Source organism: Pelophylax lessonae (assembly GCF_965119305.1).
Source record: "Pelophylax lessonae genome assembly, chromosome: 11".
NCBI classification, from domain to species: Eukaryota; Metazoa; Chordata; class Amphibia; order Anura; family Ranidae; genus Pelophylax; species Pelophylax lessonae.
In genome coordinates, this window is record NC_138778.1 from 173,870,369 (window position 1) to 173,895,402 (window position 25,034).

General features: G+C 45.4%; 1 protein-coding gene across 3 annotated transcripts; it reads right to left on the reverse strand.

Moving 5' to 3' along the window:
• Positions 1 to 1,315: 1,315 nt before the first annotated feature.
• Positions 1,316 to 25,034, reverse strand: GRN (granulin precursor). 3 transcript variants are annotated; one of them, XM_082271291.1, is made up of 12 exons: positions 24,913 to 25,034; positions 18,551 to 18,629; positions 18,365 to 18,474; positions 17,349 to 17,487; positions 15,070 to 15,173; positions 14,855 to 14,984; positions 12,735 to 12,829; positions 12,524 to 12,647; positions 11,952 to 12,049; positions 11,632 to 11,823; positions 5,909 to 6,136; positions 1,316 to 1,580 (listed from the first exon to the last, which is right to left on the reverse strand). In XM_082271291.1, exons 1-12 carry the CDS (start codon positions 25,012 to 25,014, stop codon positions 1,446 to 1,448), a joined length of 1,536 nt encoding a protein of 511 aa, XP_082127417.1. In that variant the 5' UTR covers positions 25,015 to 25,034; the 3' UTR covers positions 1,316 to 1,445. The 3 variants fall into 3 exon arrangements, with proteins under 3 accessions (XP_082127417.1, XP_082127416.1, XP_082127418.1); XM_082271290.1 differs by having other exon boundaries at positions 11,632 to 11,844; XM_082271292.1 differs by lacking the exon at positions 11,632 to 11,823.

Below are 25,034 nucleotides of genomic sequence, written 5' to 3' on the forward strand. Positions count from 1 at the left end.
GATTATGATTGTGTTTCAAACTCACACCCGGGATGTCTTCTAGACTCTGTTTGGACAGATTTAAGCGAGTTATTGCTAAGAATTACAGGCCTAAAATATAAAACATATTTCCATGCAAAACATTGTACCGCTTTTAGCGCAAAAATTGACATAAATCAGACCGCCAGGGAGGTGAAGTCATTTTTTTTTGGTCTTATGCAATATTCTCCACGGCAGCAGCGAGGCATTTTTAATGTCGTTTAGGCGGGAACTCCACTTGGCAGTGTAAAATGTGCATTAGCTGGTTTTATTTTAAAGTAGTATACTGGGATTCCTGCAGCTACAGGCATCCTCCTGGTAATGTTTTTTCACCAAGCATGTAAAGGCAATGCCTTTTTGTAAAAGCAAGCTGCTGGATTGCTTTTACAGGTGGCAGAAGGGGGGTCCCTCCCCCTTCTGCACCAATAGTCAGTGGTAGTGTCATGTCAAACTACTCTCCCTATTGGTGGGCAGTGGCAGTTAATCCATCCCTTTGTGCTAGATTAACACTGACACTGGTGTCACCAATCACCCCCTTATGCTACAGCATAGGGGGGGTAACACCAACACTGTGCTTCATTAGTAACACCAAGGGGGGTGAACAGCCACTGGTCACTAATGCAGTCACCAGTGGCAGCACATTAACCCTTCATGCTGCACAATCCCATTACCCTTCACCACCCATCCCAGTCATGGTGACCAACATTACTTGCATTCACACCCCCTAATGACGTCACTCTTCCTTTCTCAACCTCCGTCAGAGGCCGGGACTAGAAATCCACCAGACAGAATGCATTCCACACTAGTGCAGAGTACAGGAGCACACTCCTCACCCTGCTGCAGCTCTGCTTGTTTAATCTGGGCTGTGGCTCAGCGGTTCCTGTAGATTGCCGTTCTGAGCAGACAGGTGTAATCAGGAGCTGGTGGCATATCAGGTTGCCAACCCCGATTTAGGTCATTGACTGAAGACACTTTAGTTTGGTGAAGGAGATGCATCAAGTTTTTAATGAGGTCTTTCAGGAGAATCACCCCTCTGTTAGTCCTAGTTTCCCTGACATTGCAACAGAAAAGCACGGAAGTTAAAGTTGAATCTCGCATGAGGAAAATCTCCAAAAATGTAACCTTTTCCACCATCTTGAAGAAAATCTGCTGTTAGAACAGGGTAAGAATAGCCATGTGTAGCCAGGACCCAGATCCCAGTTTAGATCAGTGTAGACTGGATAAGCGATTTAGGTTTTAATGGTCTATGCAAAAGGACAGTTATAGCAACATCTATCAATCACAACACAGCTATAAGTTTAAATATAAAAATTTTATTCCAGTAATTTTAAATTCCACTTTAAGATTGATAAATGTTGGCAACATCTGTATAGGGGAGGGGGGGGGGGGGGTACGAGGAGAAATCAGTGCAATTAGTGGCAGTGCTTTCACAGAGTGGGTTGCTTCTTCTTCAACCATCCCAAGTCCCATAGTGGACTCCCAGATCGGCTGCACTGAGCCCCAGCGTTCAGGCAAACATGGCCATAAGGACAACAGTGGACTCTGTCTGGGCAGCACACACCCTGCAAAAAAACACAAACAAGAGATTAGTCTAGCCAGCTTTCCACTTACTGACATCACTATATCAGAAGGCTTCAGATGTTAGGAGAACCTGTCATGACAAATAGCCATTGCCAAACCCTTTCTGAAAGCCCTTGTTCCCCCATCCAGATTCACAGAACCTGCACCAATACAGTTCAGGGGCTTGATTCCACTCCCCAGATCAGCAATACCAACTAGTGAAGCTGCAGAGCTGAAAAAAGGGTTAGACTGGCTTGTACTGGTTAGTCCCATGCAACTGGAATTGTTCTGTAATGTTTTAAACTTGTAGCTTAAGCCTCTTCAGTTCCAGGGAGTATCAAAAATATATTCCACACAATATTGGTAAAAGCAACCACCCTGTAATTTGTCAAGGCAGATGAGATGTGAACATTGTGGAACCACCTTGTTCTAGTTACAGGATCCCCCATTCCTGGTGAAGGTGCAAGTTGTCAAATCCCCGGGGCTGGGATGTTAAAAATTGCATTATTCTTGAGACAGATATGTCAAAGGCCCCCACCCCTGTTTATGGTTTCAGTTTTATTTCCCCAATGTACAAGTCTTTGCTGTTGACCGCAGCAGCCAAAGAAGTTCAATCTCAGAGCAATTCCAATTCTGGTAATAGACAGTGCTTCCCGAAAGTATTCACAGCATTTCCCTTTTTCTACATTAGGTTACAGTCTCATTTCGAAATGTATGCTTTGCCTCAAAACTCTACAAACACTCCATAATGACCATGTAAAGGTTTGAAATCTTTGTAAAATTAAAAAAAAAAAATCCCATGTACACAAGTATTCACATGCTTTTGCAGAATGCTCAATAAGCTTGTAGCATCATACTCAGACTTCAGGCTGTGATTGGTGCCAAGAAAGCTTCAGCAAAGTAGTTTCCCCCATTCTTTGCAGGACCTCTCAAGCACCCTCTCAAAGCAGTTTTAGATTTTTGTCCAAGCCCATTGGGAGATTTTCCCTTCCCGTCCCTAAAACTTTTACAGAACAGTTGTCACCATGACAGGAAGACAGGTAGCAGTAACATGCCAACACGCCCTGCTGTGGGAGCTACTATGTATTCCACCAGATGTAACCCAAACTGACTGAACAAGGAGTGTGCCCACAGGAAAAACCAAGGACAGTCAGTTTGGGTTCCATCTAGGATTACACAATAGCTCACAGCAGAGGATGGACCAAAAGCTTCACCAGCTCAGTAGGCAGGCATGATTACATAGGGACAAAATTCCAAATGCACTTTTTCATGCTGTAAAATCCCTGAGCTTAACGGACGCAGCCTCCATCCATAATTTTTTAGCCCCGCCTACAGAGAGTAGGACACTAGGCAGAGAGGGGGGGGGGGGATTAACACACACACGACTCGTCACCTCCTATGGGCAGCCCTATGGGCAATAAAACCCCCTCTCTGCTATAGGCCTCCAGTCAGACAAGCTGTGTCAAAGGAGAAAACTGCATATAGGAGGTGGATGCGGTGTCCATCCATGAACTCAAAAAGGGGATTTTAGATGAGCAAAAAAAAAAAAAAATCGTTCATTTATTGACAAGACACAGCCTCCTTATAACAAAGTAGGGGTGTCCCCAAACAGTGCAACAAAGAGGGGTGGGCAAACCCAACTAATTTGAGAAATAACCCGGGGCAAATGGCAAAGTTCCTGAACCACCCCAAGGGGTGCAGGAGAGTCCTAAAACAGCAGCAAGACTTTTGCAGCCAAAACTAGCATCCTAGAACACCAGACACATTAACCTTTTAGAATTCAGTAAACTTACACACAGACAACCAGGGCACTGTGAGAGTAAACACCTGATGTTGGAATGTCCAGAAGGAGCAAACCACCAAGGTGAATCGTGCCACAGGAGGGAAGGGAGAATCCTGCCCCTTACAAGCATATGCCTGCACAATCAACTGCCGAATTCAACAAGACTGGCAGAAGATTGCCGCCCTACCTTACTGCGGAGGGTCCATAAGCACAAAGATAATCAGCACTCGCAACCCCATTCTAAGGAGTGCAAGGCCACCTCCTTAGGTGCAACAGCCAAGGACCTGGAAGGAAGGATAATGTCCACATTCTAGAGAAAAATCTGACACCACCTTAGGAAGAAAGGGATGGTCAAAACAACTTGTCCCTGTGCAAAACCGGATAAGGCAGAATACAGGACAAGGCTGACAGACACCTGCCACGCTGGAGAGAATGCGACTAGGAAGGAAACTGTCTGCAAGAGCGCAAGCAAGGTAATAGCCCAGATGCAGTTTAGTAGAAGTAGCCAGAACAGACTTGATCCTTGATCATACTCTGGAACCAACGATCTTGCCACACTCAGGAACCTTCCAGTTGATGCTAAATGATCCATGGCTGGCATTCCCCCAATGGAGAGAACTAATGGAGTGCCTCTGGGTGTATGGGGCCACTCCCCCTGATCCAGCCTCTAATGGCTGAGACAGTCGTGCACATGCTAGGTGTCAAACTGGCAAGTGGACTGACAGGGCCAGAACTGCTCCACCCATCGTCGCAGGATAAGACACTTCCAGCACCTCCCTGATGACTGACATACCCACCACGGTGACCTTGTCAGACAGGATCTTGATCTGTTGACCCTCTAGGAGATACTTCAAATGCATTAGGGACACCCTGATTGCCTGAAGCTCCAGAACATTGATGGACAAGCAGGCTTCCTCTGGAATCCAGTAAACCCGAGCCTTGTCTGAACCCAGGACCTGGGGAAGGTAGGCCACCACCGAACAAATGAATTTCAGCGCAAACTTGGGCCCGCATGAAGGAGTTAATAGCCTTGAGATCCAGGATCAGTTAATCTTAGTGCAGCTTTTTATCTAATCGGTTCAGTCTCTGACTCAGGAATCGGGACAATCCCTTCTCAAAGGAACTGATCTTGCGCAGTCCCGTAAAGGGGCCCACAGGTCCAATGAGAGCCACAGATTGGAGGGAGCAAAAACTGTGGTGGGAAGGGAACAAAATTCCAATTCACAGCCTGAGAGAAGCAAAACTTCAGGCTGAGGAGGACCCATCTGTGGGCTTAGAGGACCTCTTGGGCCAGGGGCATTTGGTGCTGCCCACAGGCCCAAGGGGAACAAAAAAAACTTGTGAGCCAAAAAAGTCTTGGTCCAGCCTTTTAGTGTTCCTTTTCCTTCTTGGTCTGAGGGAGAACGGTACTCTCGCCATCTGTAAAATTCTTGATACCGCCATCCAGCGTAGCCCCAAACAGCCAGTCTGCCAAGGCTGGTCTAGAAGCCTGGTCTGCTGACCAACATTTGGGCCAAAGGACCTGCCTAGAAGCATCACCAAAAGATGTGGGGAGAAGTAGGGCCACGTCAAGGAATGTGCCAGAAATGTACTTCAGCCCCTGGACCAACCCTCCACAAGTCCGACATATGCTTGAGGCACTTCACTGGAAGCCAAGAATTGTGACAAAACCTTGGCCATTTAGTCAGCGTTTGTGCCTCCAGACTAGCCAACACAGGCCGGAGCGCAGATCCCACATTGGCAAGCAGCAACTGGGCTAATGCCTCCACAGGATCCTTTAAGGAGGTAGATTCCTCCACTGGGATCACAGCTGCTGTATGGAGCCCAAAGATAGGTGGATCCACCACTGGTGGAGTAGTCCATTTCTCCAGAAGGGCAGGGTTGGAGATATGGCGTAGACCACCTCATGGTCAGGAGGAGAATCCTATAGAAATGACCACTCCAGGAAGTACCCGCGCCCAGGGATGGAGGGGGCATTTCTACTTACCAGTTGAGCGGAGCGTGTTGGTAAGGCTCCCGTGACAGATCCTCCTCTACACCGAAGTGGGGGAGGGGCTGTAATCTAGGGGTAGCACTGACAGACTATAGGCGCCGGGTCATGTGTCCCGGGGGGGGGATGTTTGGTTTGACTCAATGGCCTTACCAGTCCATGGGGCATTGCAGTCTAAGCGTGCTTGATGGTCAGACTGGGGTAACTACTGGATCTAGATTATCCAGCCCGTCGCCCAGTCCGACTGTTGATAGATCGCCGCAGGAGAGAAAAAAAAAAAAAAAAAAAAACCTTCTTACTTCCAGAGAAAGCAACAGCCTGCATTTAAAGCTTGCCTTAAATGTTTTGGCAGAAGAAGGTCAGTGTGACCCAGGAATATGGTTTTGTTCATAAAATTAATGTAAACCCACCAGTTTTAATGTAAGCTTACAGCTAGCTGACTCACCCTATTAATTCAAGGACTCACCTGGGTATTTGGGCAGCGCAGATATCCCCAAACCCTACACAGCCAGCTGAACTCCCTTTAGAATGTACCCTGGTCACAGCCAAGAACTTACCTGTTGATAGGGGCAGCATGTCCACATACCACCAGGCCCTACACAGCAGGTCTGACCATCATAACACGCATGTGTGGAATCACACCAGACATATTCCAGAGGAGTCACTGGGGTAGCTGAGGTAACTGGGATAGCTGGCTCATCAACTGGTTTGTTGCAGGTTTGAGCCGCCACGTCACAAGTGTATCCGCTGGGACAGCAGTGCAGGTGGTCTGAGCAGCACACAGCCTGGAAATGGATAATCAAAAAGTGAATCCAACAGTCAAAATGGTCCACATTCACCACCAGCAGAAATTTGCATTCCTGAGTAAAAAGCCACTAACTTTAGTTTTAATTAACCCCGTCATGGCAGCAAACATGGAGACCACCATTCCCGAGTTTCTTAACATGCAGCAGTCTGGCTTTTAGCTTTAATATTTTTGAGTCACACCTGAAACATTCTGGTTTTCAATTGTGCACATATCCAACCAAGAATTAGGACATCTATGCAAATGGCATTTTCAGAAATGACAGCAGCAGGGCCTCCCATCGGCACCATTCAGACCACAGAGGAGAAAAAAAAAAAAAAAAAAACTGGTGGATTTTTGTACTTGCTGTAAAATCCTTTCCTCTGAAGTCCATTGATGGACGCAGCTCCACATCTTCCTAGACCATTGGGTTCTGCTCCTCCCATCAGGAATAGGACACTAGGCAGGAAAAAGCTTTACCACACCTATGGGGACTGTCCCTGCAGGCATAAACCCACGCACACTGCTACAGCAGTCAGTTCTGTTGCAGTGTTTGTAAGAAAAAAAAAACCCATTTCACTCAAAAGTAAAGGGGTGTGTGCTGCGTCTGTCAATGGACTTGAGACAAGGATTTTACAGCAAGTACAAAAAAAAAAAAAAAAGTTCTCCATCGTCCATTGACAGACGCAGCTTCATATCTTTAGACCAATGGGACGTCCCAAAGCAGTATATGCATTAAGGGGTGGGAAAAAAAAAAAAAAAAAAAAAAAAAAAACGCAAATAACATAATTCCCCAAAGGCTAAAATCAGGCAACATGGAGCTCAACCAGGAACTAGAGATCACCTAGGAAAAAAAAAAAAAAAAAAAAAAAAAAAAAAAACATACACCCTCAAAGAGAACACAAATATCAAAAAATTTTCCCTTTTATATAGCCAAGACCGAAGTCCCAGCAGGGAACTCGGTCCTACTCCTAAACTTGGCAGAAACAAACTGGAAGCTGTAGCAGAATGTGTGGGGTTATGCCTGGAGGGACAGCCACCATTAAGCGTGGTAAAGTTTTCCTGCCTAGCGTCCCATTCCTAATGGAGCATAACCCATTGGTCTGTCAATGGATAGAAAAAGGGAAGAGAAAATAAATAAAACTCCTCTTGTCTGCTTTGGCATTGCCCTTTATTTTCATTTACAATAAATGACGTGTTGGTTTTTTGGCCTCCTGCCATAGTAAAGGGTATTCTGTCCCTTCACACAGATTTAGAATCTCAGGCAGAATTGCCACGAATTTAACACATGTGGCAGTTGCAGCACAATGCACGGTGTTCATTTTGGTGCCATTACTCTTCAAAAAGGCACCCCGGGAATGCTGTTCTGCCGTGATTGTCGCACGGCAATTCGCACCTTTTATGTGAAACTTGTTGCCTGGAAAGAGCAGGACCTTCTTTTGGGACAGCAAACGTGCTTGGGGCAGCCAATTCAAGTGAACTTGCTGCCCTATGCAACATGCAGAATCCAGTGAAACTAGTGCTGTCAAATCACAAAAGCAGGAATGCTCATTGCCGCTATGAGATAATGTGAACTGGGCCCTTGGTTACCCAAGATCAGAAGAATTGCTTGCTGTGGTCCAGAGGCAGTTGCACACTCAAGATTCCTGCTAATGACACGGACAGGATGAAAATTCCAATTAAAAAAATGGGCAGCCACAGGGCACTGTGGCTCAGTCTGAGGAATATTCATACATTTAAGACTTGGGGCAATGTGACCTGTCCCTGAGAGGTAAATTAATTTAAGATTCCTTGTAATATTTAGGTGTGTACTTTCATCATCCTCTTCAATGGCCAGACCGCCCAAGTCTTACAAACCCACTCCAGTTTTATTTCACCTCAAAGAGAATCCATAAAGGGTTGGCCATGCTACAAAATTAATTTGCAAAGTAGAAAGTTAACAAGTCAACTTTCCATTGCATTGAAACTGCAAACCAGTTACGGAAACCTTAGTCTAAACCAGTGGTTCTCAACTCCGGTCCTCGGGACCCACCAACAGGCCAGGTTTGCAAGATAACTAAATTACATCACAGGTGATCTCATTTGCTGCTCAGTGATTGTGGTATTCTAGTCTGCATCCCCCAAGGTAATACTTAAAATCTGGCCTGTTAGTGGGTCCCGAGGACCGGAATTGAGAACCACTGGTCTAAACAGCTGTCTCTTGCTAGACTTCATGCAGGGTACTCCAGATGTGTCAAAGCCATAAAGCAGGGGATTTCTCAACCAGGGCTCCCTGGAACCCTAGGGGAGTTTATCTAGGAGGTTGCTAGGGGTTCCTTGAGCAAAGATCAAGATAAGTTCCCACTGACACTATTTTTAGCCATTCGTAGAGGAGCATTCTTCCCACTGACCACCACACTAATTTATCACAAGTTGCAGATATAGTAATTTTAAGTAGGGGTTCCTTGAGAATGAAAAGTTATTTCAAGGGCTCCCCTGTTGAAACAGTTGAGAAAGCCTGCCATAAAGTATGGCTCCAATGTCTTCGGAATACTTTAGCTCCACCCAAAATGAGAAGTTCTGCTTTAAGTACTCACCCCACTGCATTTATTGTGGGGGGGGGGGGGGGCAGGTACCTAGTTTTCACAGGTACCCGCTCTCACTTCCCCTCTGATCACCTAGGGGGAAGTTCTCCTCCCTCCATTCATTTGAGTCACGTCACAGGTCCCATGCAGCGTGACTTGCACATGCCCAGTGCGCCCACGGCTAGGCAGCCATAAGCTGTCACAGCCAGGTGCCCAGCTAAAAATGCCGGGGCAAGGAGAGAAGTGATGGCGCAAGTGAGCACATCACTGGAATGTGGACAGGGGAGTAGGTTTATTAAAAGTCAGCAGCTACACAGTGGTTCATATTTATTTACTCAGTATTGCACAGTGGTAGGATAAATATAAGAGGGTTTAAATTTGAGTTCTGGCCGAATTTTTTTTTTTTTTTTTTTTTTTTTTTAAATAAGCCAATAACCCAGTCAGGGCTCACTCATGCATTTAAATAAAGGTATTCTGTAAATCGTCCAGCATGAATTACTTTTTCCATTAGTGCAGTTATTGTACAGCGTGGCCATGTGCACTGTGGGCATCTGAAGTCGCAGTGTCCCTCTTCCGGGATTCTGTGCATGCAGGCTACACAGCATTCACCTCCCCATCTTGCGCATACGCAGTGCGTTGCAAGCGAGTCCCATAGTTTCCGTAGCATATTGACTCCTGGGATTGAGGAATCCCCTCCCAAAAGCCAAAGCCAAGCCGGAAAGGACGTACGTCGCAGCCACAAAGGAGGAAGTGAAAGGATATTGCTCCATAAATAAGGTAAATGAACAGGAACAAAATAATAATTGGCAATTTGTTTTTAGGATGCACACAAGTGCTGCATGGAGGAAATTGTAAATTGTGGGTGGAACTCAGCTTTAAGCTACACTTTGTAGCTGCTGACTTTCAACATAGAATAAACTAGAGGGGCTCCAGTAGTTTCCAAGTTAAATGTCTTTTAACATGTCATACTTGCCTGCTCTGTGCGATACTGAGCAGCCCTGCTCTGCCAGAATTCCTTGCTCCTACCTTCCTTCAAGTGACCCTACAGCAAGCTGCTTGCTATGGGAGCACTTGTGTGCTCACTCCGAGCCTTGCAGTCTGCATCTATTGGCAGACCGCGGGACTCGCTCCGCCCCCCTCGTCACTGGCTGTGATTGCCAGTGACAGTTAGCTCCTGCTGCTGTCTGAGCCAATGAGGAAGGGAGCAAGCTCCTGCTGCTGTCTGAGCCAATGAGGAAGGGAGCAAGCTCCTGCTGCTGTCTGAGCCAATGAGGAAGGGAGCAAGCTCCTGCTGCTGTCTGAGCCAATGAGGAAGGGAGCAAGCTCCTGCTGCTGTCTGAGCCAATGAGGAAGGGAGCAAGCTCCTGCTGCTGTCTGAGCCAATGAGGAAGGGAGCAAGCTCCTGCTGCTGTCTGAGCCAATGAGGAAGGGAGCAAGCTCCTGCTGCTGTCTGAGCCAATGAGGAAGGGAGCAAGCGCCTCTGCTCTCATGCACATCGCTGGATCAAGATCGGGCAAGTATAAACAGACTGCATGGTATGTAAAAAAAAACAAAACAAAAAAACCCCTCGGCCTTTAACCCCAAAAGGAAAGTTGAAAGCTTTAATCTTGTCAGGTTTTTTTTTTTTGACCAAGGGAGGAAGAATCCACCTACATTTTTCCTCCTGGTTACCATTGTCACCAGGAAGAAGTTACAAAGCAATCGAACACTAAAGCTCTCACTGGAACTAGATTATAGGGGGGGAGGTCTTCCAAATATTTTCTTCATACCCTATAGCATCTTCAAGACAAGTGAAAAGCGAACTCCTCCCCACCCCCACGCAAGACAAGCAGCAAAATACAACCTGACCCTTTAGGTTAAGAACCAAGATTTGGTTTTAAAGATATTTGAGCAACAAGGACTAAAGCTAAACCTGCCCCCAGCATGCCACTGCAGGTACAGAGGTTAATATAGATGCATAGAAGAGCCAAAAGAGGAAAGTCTTCGAGAGGCAAGGCAAGTATTAATTATGCAAAGCCATGTTTTACTGTATGTTGCATTGGGCGTTCTGCTCTGATGCAGTCATGTGGTTTGGAATGCTAGTCAAAAAATAAAATGTAAAAAATAAAAAAAAGTAACCCAACATGCTGTTCAAAACCGCCAAAATAATGGCTCACTGGCCCTGCATCTGGTACCTATCACACTATACTCCTGAAGCCAAGGCTTGAATAAAGTCCTATTACATCTCCTCACCCTTGTGAGGGCCTACTATAGGAGATATTAACTAAGGCTGGCCATACATGATACAAATTCTTACAATTTTCTGTCCAATTTTCTTGAACTTTACCTTCAAGTATGTAGTACGAAGGCCTGCCTAATTAGATACAAGTGAAAGTGTTTATCTTTGACCTCACATTATGTGGTTTGTGGTAGATCTAACAGAAAATTGTACAACAAAAGTGAAACATGTATGGCCAGCCTAAGCCTGGCAACAAGTGTATACGAGCAGTTCTAGAACCAGGACATGTTTAACTAGTTAAAGCTGAACTCCAGGGCTGCTAAATTTGGATTTCTGAGATTCAGTCCTACCAGACAGCCGAGCCAGGTGACCACCACAGTCAAGGAATAAAGTGATGTCCTTCACCCCAGTCTGCTAAAATGGACTGAAAGAGCCACAGACTGACAGAGGTCATCCCTTTGCTTCTGGGTCTGTATTTTGTGGACATTTGCATACAGAACACCTACTTAAGCTTCAATCCCGTGTCCCAGTCTGATTGTTGCTTAGTTGCATGAATACACATACACACTCCCCTCCCCCATCCAATACCCATATTGAGTTCAGCTTTATTACTCTAGAGTCACCTGGCGCCTTAGCATTCATGCTAGCCAAAAACAGACTAGCTTCTGCCCTATGCTACAGTATTAAACCAATGGCATCAAGGGAGTGTCTCACCTCTTCCAGGGGGCAGCAGGCCCAGCCTCCACCCTCTGTATGGCAGCATGTGGTACCCTGAGGACAGCTGTGAGACTTGTCACACTTGATCTGTGCACTGGTAAGAGTCTTGCTGAGCCATGGAAAAGAAAGTGGGCCCATGGAACAGGTAGCCTGCTCACCACACCTCCACCCACTGGGGCAGCAGTGGGACTGATCAGAGCAGCAGATGGCCTATGTTCAGGAGAGAACTGAATTACAGAGGAGGAAGAGAAGCAGAAATGCAGTGATCTGGCATACTGGGAGAGGGAGTGGGATAGGCAGTGGGTACACAGTTTTACCTTTTCAATAGGACAGCAACCCCAATCCCCAGTGGGAAGGCGGCAGCAGGTGGTCTTGTCAGGACAGGATGTGGTTGGATCACAGGGAATGTCAGCACCTGTAAAAGATTAGGTTGTCTGAGTAAACAATTCTGCATTAGTGAGCACACTGTAGAAGTGCCAATACTTGGTTTGGCTAAAGATGGGGCACCAGTATATTAAATTCTTCACCAGCAATAAAAGAACCTGGTTTCTAAAGATCCATTATCCCACCCTCATTGAGAGCTAGCAATGAGGGGTGTCAGCACTTGTCAGTGACTATACACATGCTACCTTTTAGGCTAAGCAGCTCATATCTATACCCAACTTATGGCTGATGAACCTTCCATATTATAAAAAGGTTGGACCACATCAGGGTAACCCTGTAGACCCTACATCTCCCCACTAGGGCACCCCAGCTCTTCCAAGCTCCAGCATTAGGCACTTGGGACAGGGAACTGACGGATCCCTCATCTCCCCATTAGAACAACCCAGCCTGTCCATACTCCAGCATCAGCAACTTGTACAGGGGACTGGCATCCCTTTGTGCTTACTCTGTTCCTTCAGAGCTGGTATTTTCTTTAACCAAGGGATGGAGTCGTGGCCAAGTTGACAGCTTCCTTCCAAGCATGTATATCCGCTGGGACAGCAATGAATCTCATCAGAGCAGCACACAGCCTAATATATTAAAAAAAAAAAAAAGTTAAATAGTAGCTCAGTATTAGCAGCAGAGTAATATTTCTATCGGCAGTCTGTTTAACACACCTTTTCAAATGGACAGCATCCCCATTCACCGGAGGCCAAACGGCAGCAGGTAGCTGAGTCAGGGCAGGCGGCTGTATCGTTACATTTCACTGTGGCTAAGGGATTAGAATAAGTTAGGTTTAGCAAATCACCACTTTCCCAAGACTGCAAAGATTTGTCTAGGCCATGAGCCAAGTACTTCTAGCACAGCAAGCCCAGACTTAGATGCAGAACCTCCCAACTGCATTGTCGCACCTAAATATATGTAAAAAGGCAAAGACTTGTATGGAATGTTTATAACCAGCCAGGTTACTTGCTGGCCTGGTTCCCCCCTGCTCTCCCAGACATTAAATCATTTTTTCTAAAGAGGGAATTCACTCTTGATGCCAAATAGATGTCCCCATTGGAAGATGTCCAGTTTGTTCTGGTAACACCTTGGATTTACTATCACTGCCTCCATGTGACAAAGACATAGGTCACTTGCCCCAGCATGACCAGACAAAAAAAACCTTGCCTGTGGTCCAAATTCTTGCCCACCATCAAACAAGATATGTACTTAAGCTGGACCACCAAAGAGCTTAACAGTTTAAAATGCATACAGTCAGGGCTGTGGAAGAGGGGGTACCACTGGTCCTCCTGTACAAGGCCCAGGCAGTGGGGGGAGATTACTAGAACAGATCCCCTGTATGGCTCCAGCAGCTTAAAGCTGGCAGGAGGGAAGGAAGAAAGAAGTCCGCTACAGAAAGCCATACAGGGGGGATTGGTTTCATAAAATTATCACCCTCCCTGTGAACCATATGCTTCCCCCTGCTGTCCAGGCCCCGTGTGCCCCCTCCACCCCAGCCGACTTCTTCCAGCTGGCAGCTGTAAGCACACAATAGGATCCTTCAGGAGGGAGAGTGGAGAAAGGGTCCGGCAAATGTCATTTACCAGCCCCTTCCATTTCTGAACATGAGTAATGGGTACGGATCACCCACTGTGTTCATTCATAACTAAAGCTTAGTAAACTGTATTGGGGTGGGTTTTCAGTCAGGTTTGCTGTACCACGCCCTGTGGTTTCCAGCAGCCCTGCATACATGAACTTTTTATATGCCAAATTTTAAGTGTGCAGCTAGTCTTGTAATCCAGGGACCCCTGCCAGACTGCACAGCAAGCTTGCTATGCTCTACTGACTGAGCATTACATCATGGTCACCATCTATGCTGTACAGTTTAGGTCTCTGCATTTTGGAGTTGCCAATAAGGACTGTTGAAGGTGCAAACTAAGCCCTGTCATGCTCCCAGTCAACCTTACTTTACTTAGTTACCGATATGCAAGCATGTACATCTAAAAAAAAAAAAAAAAAAGAAGATATCTAAATGCTGGACAGGATGCATGCTTGAGGCCAATAGCTTAGCAGATAGCAAAGGAGGACAGACATTTTAGCTATGATAGCTGCCATACGGTTACCCTGTCAGGCTGAAATTTTTTTTGCTATATTTTATTAATTTTTGCAATAAAATGCACATTTTAGGACTGAAAAAAAACCAAAAACATTTGACAGAGACCCTGTAGAAGAAAAACATGGTGGCAGTGATTTGAGCCATATATAAAGTCCATTTTGAGTAAAAACACTATTTTAGTGCACACAAGAATTTCGGGGGGGGGGGGGGGGTAATGGGGGAATAATAAAAAAAAAAAAGGTTGCCTTGATTAAATATAAAATATGTAAAGGCCCAGGAAACAGCACACTATGGTACCCAGAGGCAGGGGAGGGGAAAGGGTGGCAAATTATGTAGTATTTGTGCCCATGGAAGCAAAAGCTACTTGAAGTGAGGAAAACTGTGGCACCTAAATTACTGCAGCAGGACTGGGACCACTGACCATCTTCCAGTCTGCTGATCGGGTCGATGCAAGAGTAGCAACATACTGATAAAGTCAACTCTGCTCTTGTCAGTACGCTCCCAGGTAAAAAAACTGGAACACAATGTAGTGAAGGTGGATTCATAGTCATTTTACTCATGAAGGGCCAATTCTCCTGTGCAGGGATGCCAAGAACCCAATATGCACTTAAGCTAGCTGTATTTACTACCAAACGATTGCTACAACAGTCAACATTTAGAATATACTTTGTGAACAGTCCCTTCAACAGGTCAGGGTACCTTCCTCCCGCAGAGCTGGGATCTTTTCCACCATTGGGGTCTCAAAATCTGGAGAAACGCACTTTTTATGAGCAATGTCACAGGTAGTCCCTGATGGACAGCAGTGAATGTGGTCTCCACAGCAGACAGCCTGCAAGAAATGACCATGGTTTTAGAAATGCATTATCCGATATTCTTAGCAGGGCAGAATTCTACCAGTGGGGACAGACACTTACAGATATTAGTGGGCAACATCCAAATGAATGTTCACCCTGCTCACAGCATGTACTACCATCAGGACAAGAGGAACCATCTTTGCATGGTGTACGAAGGACCTTCACTGTGGTAAAAAAAAAAAAAAAAAAATATATAAATAAAAAAATAAATAAAAAAAAGTAAACCTAAAACAAAGTAAAGTCACCCAGTACAGAACCATTGGCTAACCGCATAGTTTGGTACATCTATGCCCAGCCCATTTCTGGCATTTCTCCATGTAAAAATTTTTGCTAGAAAATTGCTCATAACCGCCAAACTTTTTTTAGCAGAGATCCTAGAGAATAAAAGGGTGGTTATTGCAAATTTGCATGCCACACATTTGGGCAGCAATTTTTCAAACTCAATTTTTTTTGAAAAATACATGAAATTTAATGCAAAAGCATACAAATGTAACCCAATATTTTGGAAAAATATTAAGGATGTTATGCCGAGTAAATGGATACCAAACCTATCATGCTTTAAAATTGCACACTTGTGGAATAGCAGCAAACTATGATACTCTTGCCACTTCAGCACTGGGCACTTTTACCCCCTTCCTGCCTAGGCCATCTTTCAGCGCCGTTGCTCCTTGAATGACAATTGTGGTCATGTAATGCTGTACCCAAACTTTTTTTTTTTTTTTTTTTTAGACAGAGCTTGCTTTTAGTGGCATTAAATCACCACTGGAGTTTTTTTTGCTAAACAAATAACATTTTACCCTTTTGTCCTCTTCAACAAGTCTTACTTCCGGTTACAAAATGTAGTAAATCATTTCTTTGCTGATGAGGCGGCATCAATATGCAGCACTGATGGGCATAGGCAGGCACCACTGGTTGATACCGCTGATGGTGGGGCTGCACTGATCATCAATGCATAACCTGTCCTGTTCAGAGAGCCGCTACTCTACTCACATGCTGTCAGCACAAGTAGAGGAATGCCGATACCCAGCACTTCCCCCATTTACACTAAATCAGACACAGCCAATTATGTAGTAAAGAGCCTACGTCATAGGCTCTTTCCTCTGATTGGAGAGGTGGTGTCCAGACCAGACAGTGCCACCTATTGCTGCTCTACGTGCACGAGCAGCTTGTTCTTTAGGACATATGACATCCAGTCAGGACAATGGAACCCTGCCCGGCTGTCATTTTGCTATAGGCTGAGCGGCAAGGTGTTATTCATTTAAAAATTTCACAGGTTACCAGTTTAGAGTTACCAAGGAGGTCTAGTGCTAGAATTATTGCATCAATAACTCAACATGTGCCGTAAAAAAAAAAAAAAAAAAAAAAAATGAGGGCATCATCCGGATATCTTTACCAAGTCAAGGATGTCCATCTAGAGGTAGTGGTTAAAAACCCCTTTGGAAAGAATACTCCATACTCATGGAGGTCTGGTAAGCAGCCTCTACAGAGCACTTTATGGTGTTGCGTGCCATCTCAAGACTGATGGGGACAGGATTTAATTTATATGGACATTGGGCATATATATCGCCTTTTATTTAGTGCTGCATTTGGACTTAAATTGTTTAAACAAAGTAATAGCAGCAAACTAGACTGCCCTTTAATTCGTTTTGGCAGCTGATGCAAGTGTTAAAGCATATTGAATACGTGTAGTGGAGCTGTTCCTTTGAGACAGATTAAATATGTCTGTACCATGTTAAATATGCACTTGGGTTAGGAAAACCGGAAATATATCCAGTAAAATCTATGGTTTTGGGCAGCACAAACCATTAGAACCTCAGTTTTACTGCTCTTTGTGAGCCAAATATTAACATTTCAATTATGGTGGATCCAACTGAGAGCAGTAAGCAACCAATGAAGGCCATAGATGTAATCCTTTCCTGCAACCAAGTTGCCCGATTATATCACAGTCAGTGTTGATGGGGGAATCCCTCGTGTGGAGCCATTGTGTTCTAGTTTGAGGGGGTAGTGCAGGGATCTGTCCCTGCCAGAAGAACAGCAATTATTGCTTCTGGCTCTTGGCACTGGCAAGAATTGCATGAAAAAAAGTGGCATGCTGGCTGTACCAAAGTAGATCAATGGATCGACTTGGGTACAAATCAGCCTCCTTTATAGCTAGGTCATCCCATTTTAGTGTAACTAAACTGCACATTTTAACATTAGCAGCATAGGAGTTGCCACTGCCGACGTAATCACAGGTACACTTTATTTAAAGCGGTCTCCGGCAAACCTATAAATGCTTAGGTTTGAATTTATAGCAGAATACCAACAGACTACACAAAAGGGCAAAATCTTCAACTCACCAGTAGTCTGAAGCTTCATCCTGGCAGGAAGCTTTTTGGACATGGGAACCACATTATCCTTAGAGACACAGGTGCCATGGACCATGTCACACTGAGTGTTTTGTGGGCAGCAGTGAACATGATCATTGCAGCATGTAGCCTACCAAAACACCAAAAGAAATCAATACAGAACAGGATATATAGAAAGAAAAAAAAAAAAAAAAAAAAAAAAAAAGACCAGACACTACAGAGATGCTTTATAAGAGACAAAAACATACCAGACACCAGATCCAGGTTGGTGACCTCACTTCTCTACTGAAGGTAAGCAATGCAAAATCACTTCCTTCCTGCCCCCAGCCCATGTTACTGAAGTAGCAGTAGCTGACAGTCACTGTCTTTAGTCAAGTATGCTGTGGTGCAAATGTGCCAATATGACAAGTTGCCCCTAGGGCTTCCCCTGCCTCTCCTATTCAAAGTTGTCCTTGAGGGCTTACATCAATCAGTTAAAAACAAAAGTACTTGCAGTTCCATACCAGGCCAATTCTAGCACCCTGCTACATGTAAAATATTTGCTAGAAAATTACAGAACCCCCAAACTTTTTGGGGAATACAATGGCGGTCGCTGCAGCTTTAATGCAATTTTTCAAACGCTAGAGGAAAAAAAAAAAAAAAGACACCTAAAAAAAAAACACACTAAAAGTTAGCCCAATCAAGTGGCTGATCTGAGCCACCATGATTGTTCCAGCTGAAGAAAAAAAAAATCTGAATGATGCGGGCAGCTGCATTCCAGCAAAAATTGCCAGAGATCCCACCAAGGAACAAGGTCCTTACTCTTGACTAGGCAGAGAAAAAACAAATCACACCACTACCTATGGCAGAGGGAGTATACCCCCTGGGACTTGGACTGCCTATAGGCATAGCCAGACTTTCTGCCTAGTGTCCTACTCCTGTAGGGGGGGTTGAGTATAACCCAATGGTTAAGATGAAGAACTGTCTGTCAATGAACAGAAGAGAAATGTACTTGGCCTCCAGCTCACCTTTTCCAGTGGGCAGCATCCCCAGGTCTGGTCAGCCATCTGGCAGCATGTGGATCCGCTTGGGCATTCTGAGGCCCCATCGGGACAGATTACTGCAGACTGATTGCTAGCTGTAAATCAAAGCTGTGTTAATCCAGAAGATGGCAATCCAGAAGCATTAAAACACGTGCAAATACTGCACCTTACCTGGCAGGCAGGAATGTCCATCTTCAGAACACTGAGTGCCTGAAGGGCAGCAGTGATGTCCATCCTGACAGGAGGTTCCCTGAAGAAATGAAGACACAATCAATATGAATGGACTAAAATCGGTCCAAGAACAAAAAACCCAGTGGTTGAGGTGATCATATGATCAAGCCTTTAAACTCATCAACCGGGAAGGATTTGAAAGGCGATCTGCATGTGTCCAAGATTTCTCAGCTTGTAAAAATATAGCCTTATTCTTTAATACACACAAAAAAAAAAAAAGAGAAGATAAAAACCGAGGCCAAAAGGGAATTAAAAAGCAGGCATACAGCAATGTGAAAGTCACATTAAGGCTTCGTTTATACCAACGCCTGTGGGATTAGCAGAAAAATACAGCACAGATGCAAGAACCACAGGGAAATTGCAATGTCAAAATGACCATGCGATTTCTCTGTGGGCCACATTTTGAAAAAGGTGCATGGAGTTTGTGGAAAACGCAGGCATGACCCACTGAAATAAATGGGCTGTCGTGCACATGCAGACGCGGCTCGCAGAAACGCACAGATGTAAACCTAGGTTAAGGGTCAAGTCTTCCAACAATGGGTTTCGGGACAATACACATTACTAACCCTTTAGAGCAGGCTATGAGCAGAAAGGATCGGTTTTCGAAGTTCAGCTGATCTGGATGTTTAACCCTCCCAGCTTCAGAAATTGGGACAAAGTGTTCATAGCTTTTACACATACATACCATCCAGAAAGTATTCACAGCGCTTCACTTTTTCCACATTATGTTAAAGCCTTATTCCAATAGATTAAATTATTTTCCTTAAAATTCTAACAATACCCCAAACACGCAATATGAAATAAGTTGGTTTGAAATTTTTTTTGCAAAAAAGTTGACTTAACATAAAATCCATTTCTCTGATATTCTGATATTAATTGACGGACACAGATTCAGTTCTTCGTAACTGTTGGGACATCCCAAAGCAGTGTTAACATGAGGGGCGAAAACAGGAAAAACATTTCTAAGGCTTTAAAAAAAAAAAAAGAAGAAGAAGAAGAAGAAGAAGAAGAAGAAGAAGAAGATCAGACATCCTGAAGAAAGCTACACACCAGGGAGTTAGTGGCAGTGGCCAGAGGTAATTGAAAGAAGACCGCCAAAAACACCTAGCCCTTGATGGTACTCAAGGCCAATTTTTGTTCAACCCCCCCCCCCCCCCCCATTGAAGGTCAAGATCCAAGCCACCAAGAAGGAGTGAGGATGAACCCCAAGAGACTTACCACGTACGATGTTAGATCCCCTAGAAGTAGATATCCTAGCTTTTAACAGTATAGGAATCCCCAGACTCAGATAAAACCTCTATCCTTCCAACACCTGGCATTCAACAGCCAAGCTGCCAAAGCCAGCGACTAAAGCAGGATGGAAGATCGGTCCTTGGAAGCTTCCCCTCAGGGAAGATCGACGTACCAAGCCTGGTGAGGCCAGTCCGGAGCCACCAAGTTGACCAGAATCCCTTCTGCCTTGATCCTGTGTAGAAGTCTCGGCAGGAGCTTGAGAGGGAAGGCGTAAATCAGACGATACTGACCCCACGGGGCCACCAGTGCTTCTGTGGCGTCCCACCAGAGGATCCCTTTACCGAGCCGCATACACTTTTCTGTTGAGTTGAGACGCCAACAGATCCACCTTGGGGGTAACCCACCAGAGAGACAGCTGATGAAACACCAATAGATGAATGGACCACTCCCCTTGCTCCCAACGCCTGCCGACTGGGGTAATCCACCTGCCAGCTTTCCACCCTGGGAATGTGTACAGCTGGCTACCTTTAGAACCGCCAGGACACTGTGTGCCCCCTTGGTGATTGACATAAGCCACAGCCGTGGCATTGTCTGATTGAACGCGCACTGGACAACCCTTAAGATGACCCATCCAATGGTCCAGTCTGATTGCTCAGAGTTCTGAAACATTGAGCCGTAGTCTAAACACTTCCAGCATCCAGATACCCCAAGCAGAATGCTTGTCGAAGATGCGTCCCCAGCTGGATAGGCTGGCATCCATGGTGACCACTATCCAATACAAGGGGGGAGGAAGGATTTGCCCAGCCCAAGCACAAAGCCACCATATCAGGGACTCCTATATGTTTGACTCAGCCGGGTCCGATTGTCCAGAGACCCATTTGGACAGAATCTCCTTTTGCAGGGACATCGTATGGAACCACCTTGAAGACACCCATCAGGCCCAGCAGCGGCATGCAAGTCCGGAAGTATTACCATCTGTTAGACAGCAGGAGATGAATTGCAGCTTGCAATTTCTGGAGTTTGTCCAGAGAAGGAGCACTCTGGCCAACGCAGAGTCCAGAGTCAGGCCCAGATAGTCCTGCTTTGTAGGACAGAACCAGGGCAGACTTCTGAAAAATCAGAATCCAGCAAATTCCCACAGAGTTCGTATTGTGATCTCCAGGTTCTCCACCAGAGCAGAGGGAGACTCGCTCCCAGAAGGAGATTGTTCAAGTAGCCTAGTACCACTATCCCCCATTGACATAGCAAAGCTAGCACTGGAGCCAACCCTTTTGTGAAGACAAGAGGAGCAGAGGCGAGACCAAAGAGTAACGCCACAAACTGATAATGCTCCTCTCCCACGGCACAGCGGAGGAAGCACTGGTGATGGCACATATTGGAATGTGAAGTCAAACCTCTTTTAGGCCAATAGAGGCAAGGAAAGCCCGTGATGCAGGGATGCCACCACTGTGCAAATGGACTCCATTTTGAACTTCTGCCCCTGCACAAAGCAGTTTAGGTACAGGATTGGACATACTGTCTTCCTTCCTCGGAACTGTAAACAGGTTCTGGTAAAACCCCTGAAAACGTTCCGAAGTTGGAAACGAGACAATCACATTTCACCTTAATTAACAGGTCTTGTACCACCCCAAACAGACCATATAAGTGGTTTGGGGACAGGGAAGAGATGCTCCCCCTCCAGGTCATAGCGTAAAAGCTTAGCCCAGACAGTTTGCGTGACACCAGGGGGAATGGTGAATACCTGCCTTCGTGCCGAACCAGCCAGGGTGTACAAGTTGCGGGCAGGCCACAGCCTCCGCCTCCCGTCAGCCGGGCCCTTAAAAAGGGAAACTCAAATCATGGTTGCCTTATTCAATCTAGAAACCGGAGGGTCCACCACTGGTCCACCATGTTAGGTTATACTTACCTGCTCTGTGCAGTTTTTTGCACAGGCCAGCTTGGATCCTCCTTCTCGGATCCCTCTTGGGCTCTCCTAGCCCCTCCCTCCTGGGAGTGCCCCCACAGCAAACAGCAAACTAGCTCCGTGTGCAGACAGAGCTGCGACCCGACCCCGCCCCCTCCCAGGCAGCTTAGATACTGCAACATCGCTGGACAAAGATAGGCGGCTCAGCTTCACACAGGTTTTTTTTAATCTTAATGCATAGAATGTGCCTTTACAATTCCTTTAATCTTGGTTTCAGACCAGAGAATTTTGTTTCTCATGGTCAGACCTTCAGGTGCCTTTTGGCAAACTCCAGGCAGGCTGTCATGTGCCTTTTTCTGAGGGGCTTCCGTCTGGCCACTCTACCATACAAGCCAATTGGTGGCATGCTGCAGAGTTCTTCTCTCCACAAAGAAACACTGGAGTGACCATCGGGTTCTTGGTCACCTCCCTGACTAAGGCCCTTCTCCCCCGATCGCTCAGTTTGGGCGGGTGACCCGCTCTAGGAAGAGTCCTGGTGGTTCCAAATTCTTCCATTTACAGATGGAGACCAATGTGCTAATTGGGACCTTCAATACTGCATAAATGTTCTGTACCCTTCCCCAGATCTGTGCCTTAGCCAATATTGTCTGAGGGCTACAGACAATTCCTTGGACTTCATGGCCTGCTTTGTGCTCTGACATGCACTGTTAACTGTGGGATCTTATATAGACAGGTGTGTGCCTTTCCAAATCCCGTCCAATCAACTGAAATTACCACAGGTGAACTCAAAGTTGTAAGAAACATCAAGGATGATTAGTGGAAACAGGATGCATCTGAGCTCAATGTTGAGTGTTATTGCAAAGGCTGTCAATACTCTTTAATTTGCAAAGGTTTCAAACAAACTTCTTTCACATTGTCATTATGGGGTATAATTGTTTGTAGAATTGAGGAAATTTAATCCAATTTGGAATAAGGCTGTAACAATATGTAGAAAAAGTGAAGTGCTGTGGATACTTTCCAGATGCACTGTATACATTTTTTTACTTTCTGGTATAAAACCAAAAAAAAAAAATCCCATTGACTGGCCTCTGCTGTTTGGCTTGTGCTGTGTAATCACATGACAGCTGCAGCACACACGCCCATTACCCAGAAGGGCCAGATCACGTACTAGGCATGTGATCTGGCACAGGACAGCCAATCTGTCACTGTATACCCAAGCAGGTAAAAGTGAATGAAATTGTATTTTTGGTTTGTGGCGCTCAGATGCAGTGTAGTTCTGCCTTAAGATGGAATGTCCTTTTCAAAAATAAAAAATAAAAAAGTGGACACATACTTTTCTTCTACCTCCCTTGCAGTGGTACAAGTGCTGGAGTAATCCCATTAAGTGGTTTCTATTACCAATACTAAACCACTGATACTGTAGTGTCAAGAAGACTACTGAACGCAGGGATAGGACACAAGAAACTCTTGAAGTGTTTACTTCTAAAGACTACAGGGGAGATTTTTCTATGTTGGGAGCAGCATTTGGCAGCTCTGGTGGTACAAGATATTTACACAGCTTATTGGCATGTTTGCATTGGCAACAGTCACTGCGCTCTGCATTTTTCTACCTGCCACATTAGTGGTGTGTTCCCTTAGGGCTGAGGGACGCCATAGTGATTCATCAGCTGTAAGGAGAGGCCACAAGACACAAATCCACCATTATGTCCAATGCTGCTAGAATGCAAAGATCAGCTCCAAGGGAGGCAGTACTAGTAAAATATTACTAAATGTATGCTGCTACACTGGGTCATGACAGGTCCTCGTTAACCACTTGCCGACCACCGCAAGTACATATACTGCGGCGGTCAGCCCCGGCCAGGCAAAGTGACGTACCGGTACGTCACTAGCCTGTCACCGGCTTGTGAGCCAATAGCGGGCGAGCGCGCGCCCGCCCCGTTCCCTAACAAGTCAGTGCGTGTTACCGCCGGACCCGATGTCCGCCGGTCACTCGCGATCGTTCGCCGGGAAGGGAGAAAGGCAGGCGGCTAATGTAAACAAGCCGCCTGTCATTCTCCCGTGTAAAAATGGAGATCAGACGGTTCTACTATGTAGGATCGTTGATCTGTTTACACTAGTAGCCATGTCCCATCACAGTTAGAAACACGCCCCTAGGACACACTTAACCCCTCCATCTCCAATACAGTTAACCCCTTCCCTGCCAGTGTCATTTTTACAGTAACAGTGCATATGTATAGCACTGATTACTGCAGTAATGTCACTGGTAACCCCAAAAGTGTCAAAAATGTCAGTCAAGGGTCCGATCTGTCCGCTGCAAAAACAAAAATCTTTCCCTTTCTTAGTAAACGCAATAACTTTTGCGCAAACCAATCAAAATACCCTTTTTGCGTTTTTTTTTTTACCAAACATATGTAGCATAAAACAAATTGGCCGAAAATGTTATAAAAATTTAGATTTTTACATTTTTTTGGGGGGGAATTTCATATAAAAAAAAATGTGAAAAATATTGTTATTTTTGCAAAATTGACGCTTTGTTTATAGCGCATGATCAAAAATCGCACAGGTGATCAAATACCACCAAAAGAAAGCTCGGTTTGTGGGGAAAAAAAAAAAAAAAAAGGTCAAATTCATTTTAGGTACAGCGTCGCACGACCGCGCAATTGTCCGTTAAAGTCACGCAGTAAAAAAAAAAAAAAAACCCTGGTCAGGAAGGGGGTAAAATCTTCTGGGGCTTAAGTGGTTAATAAAAACCAAAATTGCATGCAATCCCTAGACTGAGAACATTATTATAGCAGAGGATCTCCTACAAAGTGGTCCTTTAGTGGAGTTGAATAGGAAAGCAGCAAGAGACCCTACAGTTCAGGTACCAGCTCAGAGATTAAGGCTGAATGGTACCCTTGAGAAGGTGGCAGGTTTGACCCAACCTAGGTTTTCAACATGGACTTCATCAGGGACAAATCAGGCCCATTTGTCTGTATTGATGCACTTGTAGGTAACTGTCTAATTGGAGTGTATCTTCTGAAGTGACAGACAGGTGCAAAGCTTTGGATATTTGCATTATCCCCCTTTACTGAGATAAAGGTTGTAGTTGGGCCCCCTGGTCATCAGGTGACCAAGTTTAATGGCTCCCTGTAATGTACCTAGTCCCACAGTACAGGGCATGTACCTGAGCAAGTGGGCAGCAAGCTGATCCATCCATAGGAGTGCTCACACAGGAATATTCTTCAGGACAGCCTTTCTGCTCTGTGCAGAAGATGTTTGTGATCATGGGAAGAGCACGAGTGGCAC

Bases quoted from the DNA above. Each gene is read 5' to 3' on its own strand.
- GRN (XM_082271290.1), bottom strand. From the start codon at position 25,014: ATGATCACAAACATCTTCTGCACAGAGCAGAAAGGCTGTCCTGAAGAA. The intron at 14,985-15,069 runs GTAAGTGTCTGT...CATTTCTTGCAG, and splicing joins GATGTTGCCCACTAATATCT to GCTGTCTGCTGTGGAGACCA. The intron at 12,830-14,854 runs GTACCCTGACCT...CTAATCCCTTAG, and splicing joins CCCAGCTCTGCGGGAGGAAG to CCACAGTGAAATGTAACGAT.